The sequence below is a fragment of the Channa argus genome, chromosome 8, assembly GCF_033026475.1.
Source record: "Channa argus isolate prfri chromosome 8, Channa argus male v1.0, whole genome shotgun sequence".
Taxonomy (NCBI): Eukaryota; Metazoa; Chordata; class Actinopteri; order Anabantiformes; family Channidae; genus Channa; species Channa argus.
This window is the reverse complement of record NC_090204.1, coordinates 3313960-3338713: the sequence shown is the minus strand read 5'-3', so window position 1 is coordinate 3338713 and position 24754 is coordinate 3313960. Positions and strand designations below refer to the sequence as shown.

The 24754-nt window shown below is 39.9% G+C and overlaps 2 protein-coding genes across 3 annotated transcripts; one reads left to right on the top strand and one right to left on the bottom strand.

The window, feature by feature from the left end:
- The first annotated feature begins 12954 nt into the window (after positions 1-12954).
- On the top strand, positions 12955-20142 carry bcl6aa (BCL6A transcription repressor a). 2 transcript variants are annotated; one of them, XM_067513816.1, is made up of 9 exons: positions 12955-13033; positions 16824-16995; positions 17105-17326; positions 17415-18380; positions 18743-18924; positions 19032-19199; positions 19310-19440; positions 19724-19861; positions 19984-20142. In XM_067513816.1, exons 2-9 carry the CDS (start codon positions 16835-16837, stop codon positions 20125-20127), a joined length of 2112 nt encoding a protein of 703 aa, XP_067369917.1. In that variant the 5' UTR covers positions 12955-13033; positions 16824-16834; the 3' UTR covers positions 20128-20142. The 2 variants fall into 2 exon arrangements, with proteins under 2 accessions (XP_067369917.1, XP_067369918.1); XM_067513817.1 differs by lacking the exon at positions 12955-13033 and adding an exon at positions 14200-14746.
- Positions 20143-22393: 2251 nt separating this feature from the next.
- On the bottom strand, positions 22394-24507 carry smx5. Its single transcript, XM_067513818.1, has 5 exons — positions 24371-24507; positions 24097-24164; positions 23806-23836; positions 23625-23684; positions 22394-22936 (listed from the first exon to the last, which is right to left on the bottom strand). The coding sequence occupies exons 1-5, from the start codon at positions 24371-24373 to the stop codon at positions 22811-22813; spliced, it is 288 nt and encodes a 95-aa protein (XP_067369919.1). The 5' UTR covers positions 24374-24507; the 3' UTR covers positions 22394-22810.
- Between the last annotated feature and the right edge of the window lie 247 nt (positions 24508-24754).

The following is a 24754-nucleotide window of genomic DNA, read 5'->3' as shown; positions in this document are numbered from 1 at the left end:
TAGAGGAAATCAAGGAGTCTTTGATGTTCAGCAGTTAGAGAGTGCAGCTACGCGTATCATTGATATGATGGGTTTCAATTTTATCCTCACTGTACCACAACATGTGAAAAGAAATATGCTCACGGGGTCCACCACAACAGAGAATTCACACTGGAGATACGCGTGATGTTTGATCTAACTTTTCATGTTTATTAATGTTACTCCATTTAACTACAGACAATAAATATAGAACAAAAAGGAAAGTCAGAGACAACAACCTCGTTTGTCATGTGTTAGTGTTTGAATTGTTCCAGCATCGGATATCCTGTTTTATTTGCTGGTTGTAACACTGTCTTTTTCCCCACACCACTTCCTCTCAAGTAGGTAAACCTCAAGCACTATACAGAACACAGCAGCTGCACGGTTGTTGTGTATTTCCTCATAAAAGAGTGACAGAAAGCATGTGTTTTGCACCTCATTGCTAAATGAGAAAACTGAATGCAGAGCTCTTGGTTTCAAAGTGGCCCAGTTTTCAGGAATCGATGGTTGATGTTGACAGTGTTTGATATCACACAGGTCAGATTGTGACGTGAAAGTCAAACGAGTTGAATGATGTATGTGTTCATTTTAACGACACGCCATTGTCACTATGAACGCTAGGTGCTTTGCAAAAAAAAAAAAAACAGAGTGATCTTTGCTGAAAAAAAACCAACAACAACAAATGTGTCTGAGAACTATGTAGGCACTGTTAATTAGAGCTGAGATAGCAGAGATTAGTCTTCAGGCACAACCAAAAACAAAAGTAGGAGACAGGCAGACTTGCTACAAAAACAATGTCCCAAAGCTACTAATCAAACAACTCCTGATCTAGATCTAGACCTCAGATTACACAAATGAATTTTAATTCTTATGTTTTAGCATGTAAATGTGTATTAAAATGGTAGACAGAGACAATCTCTGCCTGCAGCAAAGGTTTTAGCATAATTGATCTATGCTTGTGTGCTTCATGCTGCACATTTGAAGCGTTTTTTTTTTTTTTAAAGCAGGAGGATTTAGAGTTGTATCCTGAAATTTATTTATTTTTTTATTTATTTGAGTTTGCCATTTAACATGACATTTATTTTTTTCAATGAATAATATCAACTTTCTTACCTTTGAGGTAAATTGATTGAGTTTGCTCTGTTCCTCAGCAACAACAAAGTAGTTAAGCACTTTGCCGGGTGGATGTTATTGACCAAAAAACCTGGACACACATGCAGCCATTAGGGCCTATTTTACATGGCATGGTGTCAATAACAAAAAACAAAACAAAAAAAAGTTCAGTTGGAAAGGTTTAGTTTTATAATATTTCCAACAATGCCAGGGAGGCCAGTAGGGTTTCCTAGTATGAAAATCAGTTACTGCAAATGGTCTGTCGTAGCTCCATAGTCTGAGGCTAGGAATTTCTTGGTACTACTTTTTCTTGGACTGAGTACAAGTATTTGAGTACTTGGTTAGATTACAAATGAAAACATGAACATGGTATTTAACTGGAATAAGACATTGTCATGTCACCTCTCAGCTGACATATTTTTGTCCCATTGCATCTTCAGTATACAAATGATAACTTTACTCCTTTTGCTCCTTTAAGCTACTCACTAATAACGTCACAAGTTATAACAAAGTATAACAGGATATTGTAATAAAACAGTGATTCCCATCATTTATACTTATACACAGCAGCACATCCTTCATCAGGCCTGAGATAAAAAAAAAACAAAAAACACAGCATTAATGAACCAGAATGGTCTCTGGTTGTAGTTTAAGCTTGTTAGTGAGCTAGTGTATGCCAGACCATCAGGTTTGCACAAACACAAAACATTTTGCAATTTGCTTCCAGCACCCTGTGAACCAACATTAGCTAAACCCCTGACTATTACTACAGAGAACTATGAAAGATCAGTGGCTACAGTTAACTTATCTGCATAGGTTGGTGCAGCTGCCACCTCTTAGGACTTGTTAAATTCCTCCCTTCTTCGTGTTTATCTTCAGTCTCATCTATACGTGACTTGAATACAAATTCATGTAGGTCTGCATTTATTTTACTTGTGCTTTACTCTAGTTAATCAGTCCGGCTGTCCATTATCTACATGTATAGCACTTGTATATTTGCAGGATTGCAGACAGATGTCATTAGGCTAAACCCCAGCTCTGGCCTACTGGACAGGTCAGGACCTACTCCAAGTCACTTCATGGGGCAGACTATTTTATGTTTACTGCCAGGAACCTGATTGCTGTCTTAGCGCAGGAGATCTCATCATTTCCTTGTGCATACTCTTTTTAAATTTTTTTTATTTTTACCAAGTAACAAAAACAACATAACAGTGCAGCAAAGTTAAATACTTAAATATATTTTCAAGTCCAAGTAAAATTACGGTAAAAAGGTGTATGACTTGCCAACAGCATTTCTCCACAACGAGTCAAAATTTGGAGCATAGCTCTACAAATTAAAAAACAAAACAAAAAAATGCTCAAAGAGAACAAACAGGCTCAGTGATGATCATTACAGTAATGATCTTTAAACAGTAGTAGCAGTTTGCTAACATGACATAAATTGCCATGCCACACCAAATTAAGCTGTGACAGCACGGCCCCGAGTGTAGTGAATAGAACAAAATCACTACTAAACTATAGATAGAATAAAACGTGAAAATCTCCTGACCTTGTGTTGACACGGACCTTATTTTAGGCATTTAACTAAAATGGAACCCGAGGAACTAAAATGCAAACTGGTTTCCAGGTTTCAGGACTCATATCTATGGCGCTCTACAGCCATGCACTTGATGTCAGTGTCTTTTCACTGTAGCAGTGTGTGTGGATATTCTTTATGACATGAATGACTCCCTACAATTGTCTAGAAGAACATACAGTACACACCCTTTGAACCTTCTGTATTTGAACTTACTTTGTTCTGGAAGGTATCAACTTTTAATAGATGTCTTTTTTTTTCTTTTTTTTCTCCAAGAATTCTGCATTAAATCACACCTGACAGATTTTATTCCTGATTCAAAGATCATTTTTTTAGTGCTTGCACTGAAGAAAGACAAACCGAGAGTGTTTACGACAAACCTGTCACTTTGAATCATCTGCTATGTGTAGCCTGTGTTTCTCTCCCTACATCTTCTCTTCACTCTATAAATGCCAGCTAATGCAAAGCACAAGATTAGGCACTTGTGACCTTTATTAGAGCTGATAGCAGCCGCCATGGATACCGGGGAGCTCCATGGTGGCACAACAAAGACTAGTAGTGGAGCTAGATTACAGATCTGCATGATAGCAGGTAAGTGAAAATGACATGCAAGAGTTATCCTTCACTGATGTGATAATTACCTGCAGTAGACTGCTTCAAAAAGGTTATCGTACACACAAATGACCTGGGAATGTTCCAGGAAACTGCGCCAATGCAATATACAGTAGCAGGTTGTTTATGTGAGCTCTGTGATTTCATATCAATGCATTTTGAGAACAATTCATGTGACATTTGATTGATTAATAATCCACAAATTGTCATATGTTCCCTGGGCTACATTTAATTAAATGTTTTTTTCTTGTAGAAGAAGGTGGGTGTGAAATTCTTCTGGAGACCCTGTGCAGGGTCACTGTTTTTAACTTCCAGATATTTTTTTGAGACCCTACCGTTATGAATTACTGCAAGGCATGCTGCAGTGAGTGAGAATCGCTGATTTTATATTTCCAAGGGAAGGGCAGAGCTAGAAATATGAAATTTGTCTGGACTTTAAAACAGCAAAAATAAACGCTTCATGAAATCAAATCCAGTTTGCATCTAGAAGGTTGCCATGAAAAATGGTCCCTTTTAAAGAATTTGCTTGATCCCTCTTTTGTTAATTTGATGCAGGCCGAAATTACATCAGATGACAGTATAATCCAACATCATTATCAACATCAAAATGTGTTTGACGCTGTTTGGCCTGGGGCCAACAGCAGCGCAGCCTCTGTAACGGGATGATATGGATTACATTTTGCAAACCGACCTTGCCCCCCTCTCATTTTTTATGCCTGCCAGTTGAACACAGTGATGACCACATGCATCACATCGCTGCCAAATAAAACCCAAATATCCCTCGGATGATTAAGGTCACTCATACGCCGCTCTACGGAAGCCATCCTCTTATAACCCTCACATGTGGGGTGGGGTGGGGGGCGGTTAACAACTTGGACTGTGGTCATTATTGAATTCTTTATTGTTATTTCTCTTTGGCAGAGTTCAGGTTCTTCTTGCTTCACTGTGGCAGTGCCAGCAAAAGGACAATATGATAATCAAAGTTTTCCTCTGAGGCAGCGTGACCTGTTGTTGGCTTTCATTTGTGTGTCAGTTCAGAGGTTTAAGCTGCTTCAAGTGAAGTTTATCCCTGGATCACAGGGATCTGATGGCTCACCGGTCATTTGCCGTCAGCATCCCAAGAGCTCAGATTGTTAGCACTGCTTTATTCTGAAATATGATGGAAATGTGTTGGACTAATTTGGCTTTAGTAGGATTGGCTGAATATTAGTCCACTCATCCAATGCATTATCCCATGGCTGTGATGAACATACTGTACATGGACAGATCTGTCAAACACCCACATATATATCTCATTTTCCTCTCAATTTGAGGTCTTGCTGATGGCTGATGCATCTTTCTTATTTTTCTATAATGATGACAGCACTTACACAGTGTCTGATTCAGACACAGTGAGGCCGGGCAGCATGCAACACTTTCAGCAGTGAGCGCTTTGGGGGTTCTTCCCATCCGAGGTGAGCTTATCTGCACAGAAAACATGTGTGTTCATTTAATCTCAATTTAACATCAGGTGTCAAGTATTATAATACACGGGATGCGCGTGCATTCAGGAAACTGCCTTCTACACTAACACTATACGTCCGTGTGCAGAAAGGTGCTCCATCACTGGCAAAGTGTTTTGCTTTTGCAACCCAAAAATAAAAATGAGGACATTTTCATCCAGCCTATTTTCACTTGCTGAATTGAAACAAGTTTTTGAAATGTGATATCGGGATTGCTTTACTGTTTTCAGGATTTTCCTCCCTAATTTTCTGACCAGCAGCCACATTACCGACCTTCCTATTGGCTGTGCCAGGTTGAAGTGACAGCTGGTGTGATGTAATAACACCCCCTCCATCCGACAAGTTATAAAGAGCAATATCTAGTTCCATGGATTGAGATAAGCTTAGGTAGATTAATGCTCTAGGACACTGAAATGTTTGTTGTATAAAAGCTCTGTTTATAAAACAATGTGTCATTGCCGTATATGAAAAACTCTGATCTGGCAGATGGCCTGAGCTCCAAGAGTTCCTCCATGTTAAAGGCACTGCTAGTCTGTGGTTTGTGCTCCTGTGGCTTAATGGGATTTCAGTCTCTTCGTTCAAATGAATTATATATAGAAAAACTGGGATTATTTTACAGCCTGTTTAATCTTTTTTTTCTTCCAAAACTCAGCCTGCCCCACGGTTTTAGCATTTGTGGAAAACTGGAGCGACTGAGTGCTACAATCAATGAACGCTAGAGTGCAGGCGGCCTATCAGCTCAGAGAGCCAGAGATGCCCTGTGGACCGTTTTCACTGACATGAAGCGTGCTCAGTCGACTTGACTCACTTCAGCCCTGCTGCTGTGCCCGCCTTTCCAGAAGCGTTGCTGTCCTGCTCAACAACAACAACAGACACGAGGCTTCACCAGAGCTGCTCTGCCAATGCAAGACACAGATTTGGTACCCGTCTGCACTGAGGACAGCTTCATCCCTGTGAGCTTTAGCTGCCACTCAGAGGAGAGGCTTGGACACCAGTCACACTCTTCATGCTGGATCACCTAGCTACCTGCCAGACACATAAAGCTGTGGTCGGCTCCCGATCTTACTGCGGTCAAGTAGTCGATTTATCTCAGCGACACTTCACTACCGAAAAGACTTTTGGAACTGCAGAGAAGGGCCCTTCGCTTCCAGAACTGGGTTTAGCACTACCTCCTGATTCCCACTACAGATCCCATCATGCCTCACTCCTTCCAACAGAAAAAAGGTGAGACGTCTTTCTTCTGTTTTGCAACACCTGTGCAAGTTAAGATAACAGCAGAGAACAGATTCTGAAACTTGAAATTATTTCGACTTTTGGCTGTGCTGTATTACATTTATGCACATTAATAGTATAAGGAGAGAAAGCTTAGTTATAAAGTGCATCAAAATCGGAATTAAAAATGTAGCATTCCATTGATTTATATAATTTAGGCACATCCAAGAATTATTTTTTTGTTGTTGTTGTTGTTGCTACTGGAAAGCTGCATGTAATAACAAATACAGCAAAAGAAATCAATTGCCAAAGTCAATCACAAACAGCAGGAACATGCCGACAGGATGAGTGACAGCCAAACACACTCTTCCGCCAGCTACATGCAAAGGCCAGGAGCACTAGCTCTTTGACACCTGCATTATAATGATAAATCTATATATTTTCATATATATTTTCATACCACTTTTATTATTGTTCTAATATCAGAGATCAAATCAGTATACTGTTGAATCACTTGCTCAGTCTCAGCATCAACAAACAATAAAGTATAAACGGGCCGTGATAAGAACAACTGACATCTGATAAGCAAATGGGAGTACCGAACATAATAAATGATGTCCTCATGGGTTTATCTGTGGTATGTAAAAACATTTAAATAGACATTTAACATGAGACATGATACCATCTGTGTGATTTGAGAGAGCTTTTTGATTCACTTTTGATTGTCATGTTCAAGAATATTTTCACCTGTGCATGAAGGACACTGAAAACAAAGGTTAGTGCTTCAGCTAAACCTGTGTCAGAAAAAAACAACAACTTCTTAGCAACAAAAGCCTCTTTAAGATGTAAAAAAAAGTTTTAATCAGCAGCTCACTATAACGCACTGCAATCTTTTGTTTGTAGTTTTTTTTTTTTTCCCCTAAATTCACATGTGATACTATCACGAATGGCTCGTAGTACAATGCATGCAAAGCCCAACATTTTTCAAAGTGCAGCAGAAATCGAGAGTGTCTGTGTGATGTAGAACAGATAACGATGAAGTGAGCATTTCGAGCACAGGAGGTGTCACTCTGCTCTCTCGCATCACCACTTCCACCTGGCATTTCCTGGGCTTCAGATATACTTTTTAATGAACGCACTGAGGATTTCACTAGCTTTCTAGCACAATAGGTTTGTAAGAATAAAATCAAATGTGATCAAAAATATGGTAATTTCTTTTAGACTTGCATAAATGCACATTCATGAGGCCTCATGGTTATTTGAGTTGATCTGTTTCTAGCAAACATATGGAGTGGGAGGTTTTCCAGAATTCAGAAGAACAATAAAGCACTGTCTGGCTTTATGTATTAATTGAAATAACAGTTCTTCTTTCAGAAGAAATTCAGTTTGAATGTTGATATATTTTAAGCAAAACAGCATTTTAATGCCCACATATTTCTTAACATTTTACAAAAAAAAAGATAAACATGCTGGAATTAACTCGTCTTCCATGTCAGTACCAGAGTTTGAAGGGTTTTTTTGGGGGGGGGGGCAGTAAAGCGGTTGACTTGGGGCTTGGTGGGATTGCTTTCATCCTCGCCAATCCCATGTTACCATGTTGGATTTAAATCCATTTACTGCTTTGGCCAGAGGAAAAAAAACTGACATAAAAAATACACCTATATATCTATGTAGGATGTCAACATTTGATGCAGATGAAAATATCAGGATCTCTCTTATAAACTCAATTAAGAAAGATCATATTTTGGAGCATTTTGGACAACAGTTTAACACTTGTGCTGCACTTATGTCTCATATTTATGTAAGGATACGTTTATTAAGGGATTTAACATTGGTGTACCAACGATTACATTCATATTTAAGGGGTTTTCTAACACAAAACCAAACGGAGACACACATCTAAGCTGGTGGATGCGTTAAATGCTCTGCTTGTGTGCCGTTCTTGTTGAACCGTGGCCTGGAGCTAGGTGTGTGTAGTTCCTGTTTAACCAGCACTGTAGACCAGTATCAGCAATTGGCTTTAGATGCAAGCAGCTACTTTGACCTGGCGGTGGGAGCAATGTAACATGGGAGAATTTGATATAGCTAAAAGCAAAATTGGGCCACAGCATGACAGAGTGCAGGGGAAAAAAGCTAGAGAGCTGCAACAGTTAACAGAGGGAATGACATGAGAGCTGAGTTCCCAATAACATAACACTGCTGTGTCTGTGCGGGGTGAATTTCTACAAACTCTGATTATGTGAAAAAAAGCATTTGTGCTTCCCTGTTTGCACACAGCACTTCTCTGCAGTTTTACCGATAATGTGCATGACAAACATTTTAAATTCATTGTACAGCGAGCAATCAGTGCTGTGCACAATACACAATAATTCCGTCAGGTTTAGCATTGGTCATCCACGCAGGGAACAGTGTAAATACAGTGGAATGATACGTCTACTGTTTAAACAGTGCAACAGACAAGCTTGAAATTAAACCTTCACAGTTTGCACACACTGTTTTCACAGGACATGCTGTTTATGTTTGCACACTGGTAATTTGAGACTCTTTAAATCAGCGGATGTTGTTTCTAGAAATAAAAAAAGCCTGTTTGTGTTGTTTTGCTTTGTCAACAAAGAGCTGGACAATGTCCCAGTTCTGTTCTGTCACAGTGTGAAACACATATGCTGAAGAACATGTTTATGCAGCTCAGCAGCAGAGTTGGCAAGACAGTACATTTACACAACTGCACTGAAGTAAAGTGTTCAGGTACTTGTGCTGTACTGGAGTATTTTCATTATGTTACTTTCACTTTTGCTCCTCTACATGTATTTTAGTTTTAGTTACATATCGCAGTTATCAATTCTTATTTTTCTTTAAAATGATGGATTAGTATTGATTAATGCCAGTACATAGAGTGGTTAACACCAGCTCCACCTTTACAAGCTGTGCCATTTTTGTTCCACATCAAGTTGCTATAGTAACAGGGATCTTTGACCCATATTTTTTAAATTAACCACTATAAATTCTCCCGAATTCTGCCATAATTTTCACCTTTAAAAAACAAATCTGGACTTGCACATTTATGTCATCAACACCATTAAATTCAATACTCTTTAAAATCCATAATCATTAATAAACTTTTGTAATTGTAAAGTGAATTTTACTTTGGCTTGAAAAAATTGGAAGTGCTATTTCTGCTTATAATAAAGTTTTTTTTTTTAAAGCAAGTACTTGCACTGTTATCTGAGAATTGATTTCTTGTATTTCTACCACCTCTGATAAGCAGACATTTTACAGAGACAGCTTGTACTGCACAGAACTAGATCCCTATCAGTTTAGTTTTTTGTCCAAAACGTCTCTGAACTAATATATTCCTTCCATCAATCTCAGTTTTGTTATGGATCCAGATGAACTGTAATACATTCTTAAAATATGAATATAATTCTTCTTTCAATTTTTAGCTTAGTTTGTTCAAGTTTGTATTCCTACTACTAGCACTTCCTTTGACTCAAGTTCTTTCAGCAGCTTTGTGTGTATTGCTTCTGATTTCAAATGTCCACCTGTTAATCTCTCAGCTAACAATTTATGATATATTACTTTACGCTAACTATTTCAACTAACTACAATAAAATATCTGTTTGGGAATCACTGCAGTGCAGTGAACAGGAGTACGCAGAGCAGGAAAGGGGGTTGATTGAAACAGACGATTTTTATTGGATCATTATTGAGGGTGGTGCAAAGAAATAAGACCCACTTGTTTACCATTTGAATTCCTCTGCTAAAGCTCCGTGTCAGAGACTGGATACCTCTGTTAAAATACCAAACTGAATGCATGTAGAGAAGCACGTAACAAGGCTTTGAATCTAATCTGTGCAGAAGTTGTCCCATATTTCACAGCTCCTCCTCGTGCGCTCTTGGAACTCCTATATTTTGCAGCCCAGGGCATGAGACAGAACAGAGCAAAACAGAGGAAACACTCCGATTGAGTAGATTTGTAAGGAGGGTAGCTAACAGTGCACGTTTCTAATTTACTGTATATGCTCCCGTTTAGTGGGAGCAGCTGACCCCTCATCCAGCAGATGGCACACTGGCAAGGGACTGTTTCTGGTTTGCCTGGAAAATTCCATCAGGCTGGACTCTGCAGGCTACATTCCTGGCTCCTCTCAGCCAGCCTTGAGAAAGTCCTGAATCTACATGCTTTGATTTGACTAAATTGGAATTCTAGCCCACTAACGCGCCTGTGCTCCGACTATAACCTTAGCATGTAGCTTGCACAGGCAATCTGGTGAACTCAAGGTTATCCACACAGACACATTGCACAAACTAAACTCCAAGTTTTTTTGCCTGAGTGTGTGTGTTTTGTAATATTACTGAAACTGCAGAATAAAATGATCATTAATAAAGCTTTTATATGTATGATTAGCCTTATTATCAGCCACTAGTGCTGAAACACGGGGTTTTGATGTTGCTATACTCTAAAATGCATAACTTTAGATTACACAACCTTCTGAAATCCCCCGAAGAGACTGCATTGCCAAAATGATCACATCCAAGATTAGAATAACAGCAGCGCATATAATAAAGGGACACTTTTAGAGATGTGTGAACCCCTGAATCTCTGCTGGTAATTTCCCTGTGTGTGTGTGTGTGTGTGTGTGTGTTTCACCTTGTCAGATAGAATGAAAGCAAACTTTCAACCCGGAGTGTGTAAGTGCAGAGACACACAGGAGCACTGTTACAAACAGACATGATTTCAAGACACAATATGACTTCCGTGTTTGTCTGTTAATTATAAAAAAGCAAGAGGCGAGCTTCCAAGCAAAGTGCTCTCATCTTTACCTGTTCAGAAAATCTTTTGAAGTTGAATCAGTCAGTTTTTCACTGCATCTATTTATCACACCTCATGTTCTTTAACAGACATTATAAATTATGTCACACTGTACGTTTTCAGCGATCTCTGTGAATTGATGATCAAGGAAAATGTATAAATACATGCAATAAGACTAAGAGAACATGTGCTTTTAATGACACACTGCAGCAATGACACAATTCAGACCTGCAGTTGTGGCGGTGTGGGATTAAAAGCAACTTTTATTGTGGACAAAAGCTGGGAAAAAAAAAATACTTCTGGGATGCATGGAGTTAAAAAAGTGAAACTTAACAATATAAAAAGAAATTCTTTTAAAGAAAGGAACTAAAAAGACCTCTGTAGCTAACAGCATTATCTGTTTGGTGTTACAGCTTGGTTGCATCATGCCTCTCAGAACAAAACTCCACACTCACATCTTTGCTGACAATGAACACTGAAGTTGGCAGAAATTTGCTGTGAAACGAGACAAAAGTGTGCAGTTTATGAAAAAAAAAAGTGAGGCAACCTCCGGGCCTCAGGCTTTTGTCAGTGGGCATTTCTATTCAATGACCTATCATGCACCAAGTGTAGGCAATGATACGGCTTAGAGATGTTTCACACTGTGTCAGAAGTGTACAAGAGTTTTTCTTAATGTGCAGCTGTTACTGGCCGGGCAGGGTTGAATCACTGTCACAACCGGCTTTTGTGCTCGGATTGTTTTTGAACAGTGTGCCACTCGCACAAAGAGTCCGAGACCCTCACGTCACAACCCGGTGTTTAATCATACGGCCTGAATGGAGATCAAGGATTAATCAGTACGCCGGCCATATTATGACAATGTTGCCACGATCAGTTTGGACTGGGCCATATTGATCAGCTACCCAGCGCTCCTTCTCTGTCCTCTGTAAGTGGGTCATTTATTTTTGCTAGGAATTGGTTGAGTAAAAGTTTGCCAAGGATTTGCAGTAATTATCTCATCCTTCTATAGCTGGGCACAGCATGGGGCCTTGGTAAATTACACATCTCTCTCCTAACTCCTGGATGGTTTATGGCCGTGCATTATGCATAACTGTGCTGGAGCGCCTTAAACATCCCCCAAGTGGATTGAAATAAAGTTGACGCTGCTCTTTGTTTGGAGCTCAAGATAGTCTTTATTTGGCAGTGCTGAATTGGAGATTGCTGTAAAAGTGCGTGTCTTAATTATTTTGGAGACTTTTTTTTTATCCCTCCCCAAAGGTTTGTGAACACCTGGAGTGTTTTTAGTGGGATGCTGGATCCAGATGGGTGGATGCTCGGGCAATCCACAGGGAAATGTCGTTTCCATTACAGTCGAGTGTGTCATCACACCAAGAGTTAAAAAAAAAAAAAAAAAAAAAAAGCAGGAGCTGAATTTGATTTACAATATTTTTATTTGGATACACAGTCAGTGAATGAAGTTGAAGTTGACTGGCTCTGTGTCAGTTAATCAGCATTTAATCATTATTGTGTAATGACAGTCAGATCAAATATTTCTTTCCCTTAGTCTGACTTTAAAATGATCAAAAAGTGTCTTGTGGAAGATTAAAAACATGTTTTTAGGTTGCTCAAGGTGCAACTAACTGTACATAAAAACACATATTTTACACCTTTCTGTTTATCTTGACCACTGTCAAAACTGAAGCTTTACACCGTAAAAGATCATTTTAAAAGAGTCTGTAAAAATATATAAAGATTGATATGAGTAGAAGGAGCAGGGTATTTTAAGTCCCAATGAGCTTTTCTACATGGAATGTGTTGTTCATTAGTTATTAACATAATTATTGTTAATAATAGAGCTCATGATTTTTAATCGTTGTTGATACAACTACTGATCTTTACAATTAAATGAATATCAGAATTATTATTTAAATATCTGGCTGATACTGCACCAGCACATGATCATTATTCAGGCCTAACTAATCCAAAACAAGTCAATCCCCAAATATTTACTAATTTTAAAAGTAGGGATTGTTAAACGACAGTTTTATTACGTAACACTTTCAATGTTTATTCTTGCCTAATCTATTTTATAATTCATTTTATTACTTGCATTTTTTTCAGCCCAGCAAATGCTCCTCCTGTGCCAAGGAGTGAACGGCATACGGAAAGATGGGGAAGCCGTGGTTTGGAATCACCATAAACAAAGTTTCCAAGGTGAGTCACTGACAGTAAATGTGTCCCCACAACTGATGAAATTAATACAACTTTTCAGAAGCAGTCATAGACAACCCCTAACCATAAATCATAACCCACCTACAAACTGGTGAAATATGTGTGAATTCACAGATGGTTTCATCTGAGTTCTCAGATGAAACCAGCTACGCAGCTAAGCATCATTTCATGCAAAACCCTGGCTGGAGAGAAGGTTCACATTAAAAGTGGACATGAAGTAAAACATAATACTAGCACGCTGAAGAACAGAAGGACTTTAGTTTATTCTTCCCAACTCTGAGAAATGATGCAACAGAGAGTACACACGCTTTGTATTAAATGCAAGGAGGACAGCAAAAAAAAAAAAAAAAAAAAGAAAGAAAAGAAAAGATCGCAGCAATGCATTCAATTAATTTTCCAGGAATCTTTCACGTTGCATAACAATGAGTTGTTGTAAGTGTGCACATTCACTGACATAAACAAGTTCACAGGCAGTCTGCAGCTAAATTAATTACAGATATCCCTATGAAACCATTTTTTCAGGAAAAAGAAACCATTTTCAAAGGCAAGACATATAATTTAAAAAAAAAAACTCCAGAAATCATAAAACATGGTCTTCACAATACAATTCACAAATCTAATAGCATTTGAAATATTAATATCATTTATTAAGACACGTCCCTGGGTTTGAATTAGAGCAAAGATTCCTCGCACGGTGCCTCCGCTGCTTTTAAACTGATTCTAATGAGCTCGCTCTCATGCAACAAGTTGACACACTTGCACATCGCATCTGCAACTATAGGATTCAATCTGTTTCCCCCACTGTCTGCCACGAAGCGAACAGTTGAACGAATAGCAGCAACAGCAGCTGGACCACCGCTGTGTGACCAGTTAACGTCCGCAGACAGAAATAAAAATATATATATATTTTTTTAAAAAGTCACACTCTAAACCCTGACAAAGTGCCTGTTCTACCATAAACCGCGTTAACAAACACATCCACACGAAACACGCTCGCCTGCCGGTCGACCTGTGGAGAATTCATCTATTTCCTTTAGCAGCGAACCCCGACGGCGACTCGCAGCGTTCTCCATCTATGAAGTCAGCAAACCTGGAGGAAATCTGACTAAGAATGAATTCTGGGTTAAAGAAGAAGAAGAAGAAGAAGAAGACCTAGAAGAAGAACAGCGAGCCTGTCACTGCGACCTGTCCGCATGGGCTAATTAAGAGCTCGGTCTGTGTGCTGTACATGTAGGACCTGTGTGTTAAATGCGACGAGCGGCAGCGAAACGATCTATCGCTTAAGTCATGGAATATAAATTAGTTCTGAGAATTTCGGGGGCTGGCTTTGAGCGACTGGTGACGTCGCCGGCTCGACGTCCTGTGAGTGTGGATTCAACCAAAAGCAGGGGGGGGATTTCCATCCTATTTAAACCATTTCCTGCATTATTTTATACACTTATACCTGTTTTTGTACTCGTTCGAACACTGGACTTGGGCTGTGTTTACTAGGAAAAGCACTGTGCGTACGACGTGTTAGAATAACAGCTTTGGAAATAAACGGTTTTCAGCACAGGGGGGGAAACACGTCTCTCCCCTGCCCCGGTAAAGTGGTACGGTCTCGGGCTCAAATTCCGAGAATTGTGCTCGTCTGATTCTTAGAACTGGGGTTCTTAGAAGTGGTGATGCAAGAAGTTTCTAGGAAAGCGCTACCAGGTGATTTTTTTAAATTCATTTTTTCATCTAATTTGGCGCGAACTTATTATCTACTGTGTATTGCTCATGTTATAGTTGTAGTTATTTGTCCGTTTGTGCCGTTAAAGTGTTTGGTATGTGGCTGTGTTGGCTGGCACTTGTGAGCAGGGAGCTCGGAAGTCTGGAGGGGCGCCTGTAGTGACAGGCGGTGCACCGCTCCGCTGACAGCTCATCTGTGTCGGCGCTGCGCTGTTGCCGCTGCTCGCCTGGAAGTAGTGGGGGTCAGACGGCAGCCAAGCTCCGCTTTAGCTGCCACCTACACACACACACACACACACAGCCCTGACACCGACTCTTGTAAAGCTGTAATAACGCTCGGGTTATAGGCGACTGCAGCGAAGATGCCCGGGCTGTAGCGCACGGTGCTCGGGCGGATGTACTTGTGTGTGTTCGTATGTGTGTGTGTGTTTGGGACTGTGTCAGCAGCCTCGGCTGAAAATTGCGCTCTGATTTAAAGCTACTTTGTCCGTTCAAGTGTCAGCGCGGTGTGGCGGCGCTCCCGCGAGCTGTCAGACCAAGTTTGCTGGCAGCATGGCCGCGTGGTTCAGAGATTGTTGCTCCGCGGTCGCACCGATGGTAATTTGCTCTAATGGAGCGCAAAGGGCTGCGCTGAAGAAGCGCTGCTGTTACCGTAACACAGTAGCGGAAATATTAGTGTGTGTGTGTGTGTGTGTGTGTATTTCCGCGGTGTAGAAGCTACAGGACACGTCGTCGCACCAACTCTTCTGTAATGTTTCCACTGTGACAGTGCGCTGCATGACAGCTGCACCAAGTTGAAAAGGTTTCGCTCAAATGTGCACGGAGTTGGCTTCAGCTTTCTGTCAAGTGTTGCCTCATGAGGTCTGTGACGGACAGCGAGTGCCAGTTAGACACTGTTTACACTCAGGAAATGTTACAATCACAGCACACGCACGAACCATGTGTATATTAGTCGAGCGATTTTCGATTTGAGCTGAAAAATCATAAAGATGTGCTGCTGTTTCACTTTAGGCTAAAGATGCGAATAAAGCAGACGAAGCGAAGGTTCATCCGAAAAGGTGCTCAGTTGTGTTTACAGTGGTGGCTCATCATTCTGTGATCAGTGTGTGTTCAGGCTGTTTCTGCTTCACTTCTCTCTTTGAAACATGCTGCTATTAATCTGCGCGCGCGCTATGAGTCCAATAGTGTCTTGACTTTATTAAATATCAATTTTCGCTCCTATAAAATGACCTGCTCATGCATCAGGGGCATATTTGCAGAGGAAATCAAATAGAGAGCGCTGCTACACTGTCATGGGTCTCTTATCACAGCAAACAAAGAAAACTGTTGTCAACTTGATCCTTTTTATTTTGTTGTACTTTTGATTCAATAATCGCGAGGACGTCCGGCGCTTGTTATTTGTGCAACAAATGTTTTCTGCAGAAATTTGCGAAAATAATTTCCTTATTGTTTATGTCTGATCATAATAAAATGTTAGAAAATCCGATGGCAGCGTGCAGGAGGCAAAGCCAGACTGAACTTTTCTCCCTTACGTGCAAGTCAGGCATGGACAGAGCTGCCAGTGGCTTTTAAATGTCAACGACATTTAATAGTTTAAAATAAATATGTGCTATTTTTAATTAATGAGTCAGTGTTCAACAGAGTCCTTTTTATATTTCTAAGGTATATTTGCTCTTTTATTTTTATGTCATGAATAATTCTGTGTGTTTCAGTCAATTTAAAATGCGAAACCCTTTTTTTTTATTCCCATAGAATTATTATTTTGTCATATTAACCAGTAGTTCATAATAAAGCGACGGGAAGAGAAATTATTCTAAAGGTGGAAATTTAAAGTGTCTAGACAGTTTATTTAATAAATGGCGCCGCCTACTGGTGAAACGCCTGCATGTTTTGCTTAGTCTGACATCCTGATACATGGTCCTAAATAATGTTCGGTCCTGAACATGTACATTACCTGTACTTCATGCCCCAACACTTTCTCACAGCAAGTGGAGTCAGATAAACTTTTCAATACAATGTTTGTGAAATAACCTGCTTTTTTTGTTTGGTTTCTTTGCAGAACTTGACAAAATGGCTTGCGCAGCAGACAGCTGCATACAATTCACACGCCATGCAAGTGATGTTCTGCTCAACCTGAATCGACTGCGTAGCAGAGATATTCTCACAGATGTCACTATCTTGGTTAACAGACAGCAGTTTCGTGCACACAAGACCGTTCTCATGGCTTGCAGGTGTGTGTCTTTTCTTAAGCCAAGTTATATGAGCCAATTTTTCTGCTGTTTGAAGAAGGATTGACTGATCTTGGTATGCTCTGTCTGTATTTATTTTTCGTGACTGCAGTGGGCTGTTTTACACTATCTTCACTGACTCCCACAAGTGCAACCTTAATGCCATTAGTCTGGACCCAAAGGTGGACCCAGAGGGCTTTGCCATCCTGTTGGAGTTTATGTACACCTCCCGTCTCACACTAAAGGAAAGTCTGATCTTGGCTATCATGAACACAGCCATCTACTTGCAGATGGACCATGTTGTGGACACCTGCCACAGATTCATTAAATCCAGGTTGGTGGAAGAGGGATTTGTTTCAATTTAGCATAAATCCATTATTAGCATCTGCATGTATCTCACCTTCTCCTCCTTTTTTTCACAGTGACCCAGCTGCCAAGCTGTCCAGAGATGAGTTTTTGGTCAGTCCTCTAGTTTTACCTCAGGATGTCCATGCTTACAGACCCCACGATGTTGTTGACAGTTTGCACAGCCGCATAGCTCCATTTAGGGATGGGAGACCCTATGGTTCCAACATGTTTAACGGGGTCAGCACCCCCAGCAACTACCATCTCTACGGGCAGTTTCCCATGCCAGGATTCCCTTTCCCGCTCTGCAAGCTGGCTGATTCCAAAAACGCTTTTGCTGACCTCTCAAAGAGCAGTATCCACCACAAGCATTGTTCTCCACATGACAGTGCCAACGCCATCAGGGCAGAATACACCAGGGCTGTTGGCACTAGCTCCTCCAGCATTATTCACTCCAACACCTACACTTCCAGGGAGATAGGGAGAGACGACGAGATAAGAAAGGAAAGCCACGAGGGGGTCGGACAGTCAGTTGTGCTCGGCACGAGGAAGCGTGCGTTTCCTGTGTTGAACCTCGACCACCAGAAAGACTCTGGCAAAGAGCATGCTCCTCAGGCAGAGGAAGATCTTATCCATCAGCACTACCCACTGGGAATCTCCTCCACTGGACGCAAGAGCCTCATGAGCAGCCCTCAGAGCCCCCTCAAATCTGACTGCCAGCCCAACTCCCCAACAGAATCTAGCAGTAGCAAGAACGCAAGCCTGTCCCAAGGCAACGGAGCGCAAGCCCCGCAAGGTACGCAGGACCCCAAAGCCCGCAACTGGAAGAAGTATAAGTTCATTGTGCTCAATCAAAGCACTAAGGAAGACGAAGTGGAGCTGAGGGATTCCGGGCTGCGTTCACCTCAGCGCCTTGGCTTGCAACCCTACCTCCATCCCAGCGACTCAGAGAATCTCGACCCACAAACCACAAGCAAGAGCAGCAATGACAATGAGTATCTACCTGTGCCACAGGCTAGTCGTCTCAACAACATCATCAACAGGTAAGGTTTTTTTTTTTTAACGCATGTTTTGTTCAAAAGATTCACACGTTTTGGCACATTCAGTGGATTTGCGGGAAACATAGGATTTCCGCTGAAAGAAGTTTATGACCAATGTTTTTTTTTTTTAACATGAAGTTCTATATATTTTTTCCTATAATCCTAGTTAATCTAGTGATTCACAGAAACATTTTTGGAATTTTGGACACTCACACCAGAACAATATTAGCGACTTTAAGTTGGAATTATGTTTGACTTTAAGCATTTGTAATATCTGACTTGAAATTTATATTAATGTTGGATCTGAAGTCTTGTTTTAAATTTGTAATTTAAAGTTTAAAAACAATTTTTTTTTTTGCCTGTAGTGCACTTGAGGGGTCACTAAGGAATGGTGACAGCCACCCTCCGCACTACCTGAGCCGTCTGAACTGCTCATCCTGTGGCTCTCAGTCCCCGCAGCACTCGGACGTTTGTCCCAACACCACCAGGTCCCGTTTAGCAGAAGATATGGCAGAACTGCACTCAGAATACTCAGATTCCAGTTGTGGTGAGTTAATTACAGATTTTAAATGTCAGCGAAAATGCGTATCAAAAATGATATGTTATTTAATTCACCCTACTTAGAGGTTAACTTGTACGGTTTCTCCTGGACAGAAAACGGTACGTTCTTCTGTAATGAATGTGACCTGAAGTTTGCCGAAGACGAAGCGCTGAAACAGCACATGCTTCAAGTGCACAGCGACAAGCCATACAAGTGTGACCGTTGCCAGGCTGCCTTCCGCTACAAGGGCAATCTTGCCAGCCACAAGACAGTCCACACAGGTAAAAAAGAATAATGAAAAAAAAAAAAACACACTTAGTTCTAATGGATTCATTACATTTTCAAGTCTGCCTCTTTTTGTAAAGTGTTTTCTTTGTCTGGTTCTTTTCAGGAGAGAAGCCGTATCGCTGTAATATCTGTGGTGCTCAGTTTAACAGACCAGCTAACCTCAAGACTCACACTCGCATCCACTCAGGAGAGAAGCCATACAAATGTGAGACGTGTGGAGCTCGTTTTGTACAGGTAATAACATCCTGGAATACAAATCCGAATATGGTCTTATTTAAAACATTCTCCCTTTCTATTGTGAATGGACTAATAGCGCTAATACTCGACTCTAATTATGGGTGTGTGTAACAAAAGTAGCCACAATTATAGTGGGGACCATTCCTAAGGGTGTTTGTACACTTATATAATGGATTCCAATCCACTGTGTCCAGCAGTGCGTTATTGTAGTAGGATTTTCAAATCCATGGCTTTGAGATTCCAGCTGATTTTTAATTATGTGTTGTTGTTCATGTTTCAGGTTGCTCATCTCCGTGCCCATGTGTTGATCCACACGGGTGAGAAGCCATATCCATGTGAGATCTGTGGAACACGCTTCCGTCACCTGCAGACATTGAAGAGCCACCTGCGCATACACACAGGAGAAAAGCCCTACCATGTAGGTGGACTATGCAACACTTCTTACTAAAGTTACAAAGTCATAACAATAACTTTATAAGTCTGACATACTATGAAGCAATAAAATGTCATAAAATAATGTTGCTCCACTTTCCTTTTCAGTGTGAGAAATGCAACTTGCACTTCCGCCACAAGAGTCAGCTACGGTTGCATCTTCGACAGAAGCACGGCGCCATCACTAACACAAAAGTCCAATACCGTATGTCCACGGCTGACATGCCCACTGACTTGACAAAGGCATGCTGAGCTAAAGGAAGGAAACATTTTCTTTTTCTTTTTCTTTTTTAATGGAGGCAATCTTGACCTTGGCATTTAAAGACCCCAACTTGTACAATCATCCAAAATTGTAGTGCCACACTGTGTCCATTAGACAAATAAATTGGCTGTGTACGCCATTCTAAACGGGTTTCCACTACATGTGAACGTAGAGCCACCTACGGCATCTTAGTCACTTTATTGTTTCATAAATAAATAAATATAAATATATATATACATACACATATATATATATGTATGTTGGAAGTGTTTCTAAGCTTTGAAGGTACGCATATAAAACTTTATTTTGAAGGATGGAATGTAAACAGTCTGTTTTTTGGAAATACAGTATTTTATATCAGAGAACTTACTTTTCTGAAAGTATTGAACATTTTGATTGATGGGTGGTACATATATTTTAAGATAACGGGATTTGCGGCTGTATAGAGTTGTCTATACATTTTTATGTAGTTGTCTGTACATGTTGCACCATATCAAGTTGCCATATTTGTGAGAATGGGAAGGGTCAACGTGACATTGTAATTGGACTTAGTCAAACATATCAGATGACTGCTGCTGTCTGCGGATATGCATGAGGTACTGCCTTGCTGTTGCCGGTTGTCAGCAAACATGAAGTGGGCAACTGCAAAAGTATTGTGACATATTGTGTAATTATATCCGTGGGATTGCTCTCTGCTGGCAGAGCCAATCTAAGTGTTGAAATGCATTTCAAGGTACTGCTTTGTTATGACCAAGAAAATATTTTGCTTCAAATGTATTTGTATAGATGTGACTTTTGTCTTTGTTAATTTGTTTTTCAGAAGTGAAGGTTTACAGTTTTTGGTCATTGTTTTAGATCCTACAGTAAAGTTGTGTAAGTGTTACGGTTTTTATTTGTACATACACTGTGTATTTAATGTGCCTTTCTCTAGGGTGACTGAATTCCTCTCCATTAGCTATACTGTTTATCTTTGAGGGTCACAGGGGCAGCTGGAGCCAATTCCTCCCCAACATTGGACAAGTGGTGCAGGACAACCCTGGACACCACTAGTCTAACATAGGGCCACATATAGAGACAGACAAGTGAGTCAATTATTAGAACCGGTATGTTTTAAGACTACTGGAGCAAACTGGAGTATCTGGGAAATCCCACACAGGCACAGAAAGAACATAAAGCTCCAAACTGAAAAGCCCCAACCAGCAGCAACAGTGCTAATCCCCCCCCCACCACCACCCCCACCACCACCACATTCAACGGAGCTCTGTTAAGGTACAACTCATGGATCCGACTTGTCCTAAATCCCTGTGTGATTGTATGTCTGTGTGTCTGTATATATATATTTTTAAAGGCTTGTCACGAACCATAAAACATGCAAATTCATAATTGTACATTTTCAGGACTTGTTTTTGGATTGGGCTTTTTTAACTGCATTAAAATTATTGTACAATGTTATAGGTGTATGAATGTAAAATAAAGGTATTGGATTTCTATGAATTGAATGACTTTGTCACATTTAAGTGAGGAAATGATGTGGGATATATAGGGGCACAGCTTCTTTCCCGAAACATTGTTTAAGAGTAAATAGCTGGAAAATAACCTGTTTCAACTGTGGGCAATTTGAACACTGATAGTGGGTGAAGCATGTTTTCTTCCCGGGGGATGCGTTAAAGTGGAGACTGAGTTTCATTGTACTTTGTAAATGTGCTAAGTGATGACAATAAAATTATGTAAAGTTCTGTAACACTGATTACCACAAAAGGTTCTAGAAAGTGAGGTTTGTCTGGTAGAACCACTGTTAAAAGTGGGCTTCATTCCCAATAGTTGCACAGTCTAGCATTAAGCTGGACTGCTGGTTGCATGAGAAATGTGTTTTTTACACGAATACTAAGAGCCCACTCATAATCCAGCGGTTCCTCTCTATTGTGTACAGTATTAATACTTCATATCCACAAGGTAGCTGCTTTATGGTACATCTCTAAACATGCCATCGTGTCCTCACTACTATCCCTCAGATTTTTACCCATCTCAATACTCTTGTTTAGATGACTGCTGCAAAAACGCCATAGATTTTAACCTTTCCAATACATGCAGCCATTTATAAAATAGGTTCTTCCATGATCACAGTTCACTGCAATAATTAGTTTTTCTGTTAAAAGGCCCAAACTTTATACTTAGTTACTGTACTTATTTTACTTTATACAAATAATTTGTATAAATTCTAGAAAAATACTTACAAATGACAACTTGCTCAAAATATAAATAAAATAGTTTTAATTTTGAGGTGGCATAAAAAAAAAAATCCCAGTGATATTTCTTTAAGAATTTAAAGCAACAGTTTTTTGTTATGCTACAGAAACATTACAAATTAACTTCTAATAGGCTCAAAATTGAACATAGATCCATTGCTTTCACACAAAAGAGATGTATCAAACCAAGCTTCATATACAGTCTGAGAGGTAAGAAAAGTTCCAACAATAAGTGTTTTGTAATTTAATAGTAATGTCAGAATTGAAATTATATTTTTGAAAGAGTAAAGCCTAATGACCAATACTGCTTAATTACAGCTGCAAACTGTGTTTTTCATCTTTAATACAAAACTTAAACTACTCATCATCTGTCACAAAAGATCCACCCCACCACCCAACCGGAATCACACCCCACCCTGCAGGTAAATTACTGCTTCTGCTGCATTGCTTCTTTTCGTGCAGCATCTTGCAGAAGCTGAGTGTCGACTTCATCTGCAGGTAGCTGAACGTACCGGACCACAGATCCACGGATGAAACAATTTTTCACAGACAGCTGGAGCAAACAAAAATACTCACTTTTTAACCAGTTGCTGTAAACACAATGTCCATATATTTGTCTTTTTTCAATGTTTCATTTAATGTAATTCTTTGGGTAAAATATATGTTTCAGTCATACTGTGTTGACTACAGGTTTAAGTTTCTGTTTTTTCAGTGTGTATAATCACAAAATCAATCTTTCTGCTTTCCATAAAACCCAGTGAATAAACATTCCCTTTCCTCTGCTACAAACCTGGCCTGCACATTTGATGAAGGCAAAATAAAGAAATGACCATAAAGCATTATTATACCAGAAATATTATTCGTCAATTATATATCAATGCTACATATGAAAAGTAGTATGGACTAGACATTCCAACTGAAACAGGCATATGGAAACCACTGCATCTGCTAAGTGCCTAGTTTTCTGTAGATCTTCACATGCAGCCTTGAGAGAACTTGCAGTAAACACATGTGCAAGTGTGTCTATACTTATTTGTAATTAAGTTTGTCTTTATGAGCAACTCTAAAAAAGAAAAATCTGAGATAAGCCATGAAAAAAAAATCAGTTAAGATAAATGCTATGTATGTTACGTAGCATGTGTTTTTTTTTTTTTTGTAATGTTAAAGAACGATTCGGATACTAATGTGCCAAAAAGATGAAACATGAAAACATGATAAGTAGCTAAAGAAGGTGAACTCACCATGTGTGGATATTTCTCTGGATCTGTGACGCTGATGTCTGTGAGCTTGATGTTCAGGTACTGAAATACACAAGCAGAGTGAGGCCGGAAAAGTAGAAGTCACAACGGGGAGGGCAGATAGAAAAACGTAAAGGCTGAATGATTTTGGGCCATGTGAAGGTGTATAAATTAGATTTCCTACCTGGTCAACAGAATGAAGTGTTCCACAAATGCTGAAAAAGTGTTAGCATAAAATGTAATACAAGAAACAAAATTACATCAAAATAGATGAGAAGAGATTTTTCCCATCTATGTCATTTTCACCCAGTATTATGTTTCATTTAATTGTATTTCCACTTAATTGGTGAATTTTGAGCTTTACTAGCTACCATCACTTAACTTAACCCCAACAGCTAGCATCATTGTTGTAACTCAGAAACGAAGGCAATAACATATACATTAAAGTTACAAGGCTAAATCAAAAGGCACTGACCTCAAGTCGTTTTTGAGCTCCACCACCACATCTTTTCCCACCAGCGACTTGAAAAACGAGTAGAAAAGCTAAACAAAACACAACGACATGCTAACGTTAACGCTAGCGGCGGGTTAAACGCGGAGCGCGACTCAGGCTGCGCAAGCAGCCATCAAACTACAGCATGCTGCAGCAACACAGTGAGCTCCGAGTCATTCTGTACCACAGTTAATCTTAAGATACTTCGTAAAATGTGAAATAGACCCAAACACACAACATTAAAACCACATCTTACCATTATTGCTGCTAGTTTCTTCTTCTACTGTGTCTGGTTTTGATGACGTGCGTGTTATTGCTGCGACGGAAGAGGGCGTAGTTACAAGCAATGTCCGCACGAGGGAGCCAGAGGTGTATTCAATGTACAAGTGTGAAAGCGCAATATGCTTGATTATCTGTGCAAGGCCCATTGGTTAGTTTAACCAAAAAGGATCACATGATCAAAACGCTAGAGACGCCCAGGAAGACTTTGTATCTTTCTGGTTTTACTGGGCGTTTGGTTTCTGATCATTATGGCTTGTGTCACACTGCAGAATTTTGCCATAACAGCGTTTTCTGCGTGTCTTTCAATAATCAGCATCTGAATCAGGTGCTTTGCATATCAAAGACAGCAAATATTTTG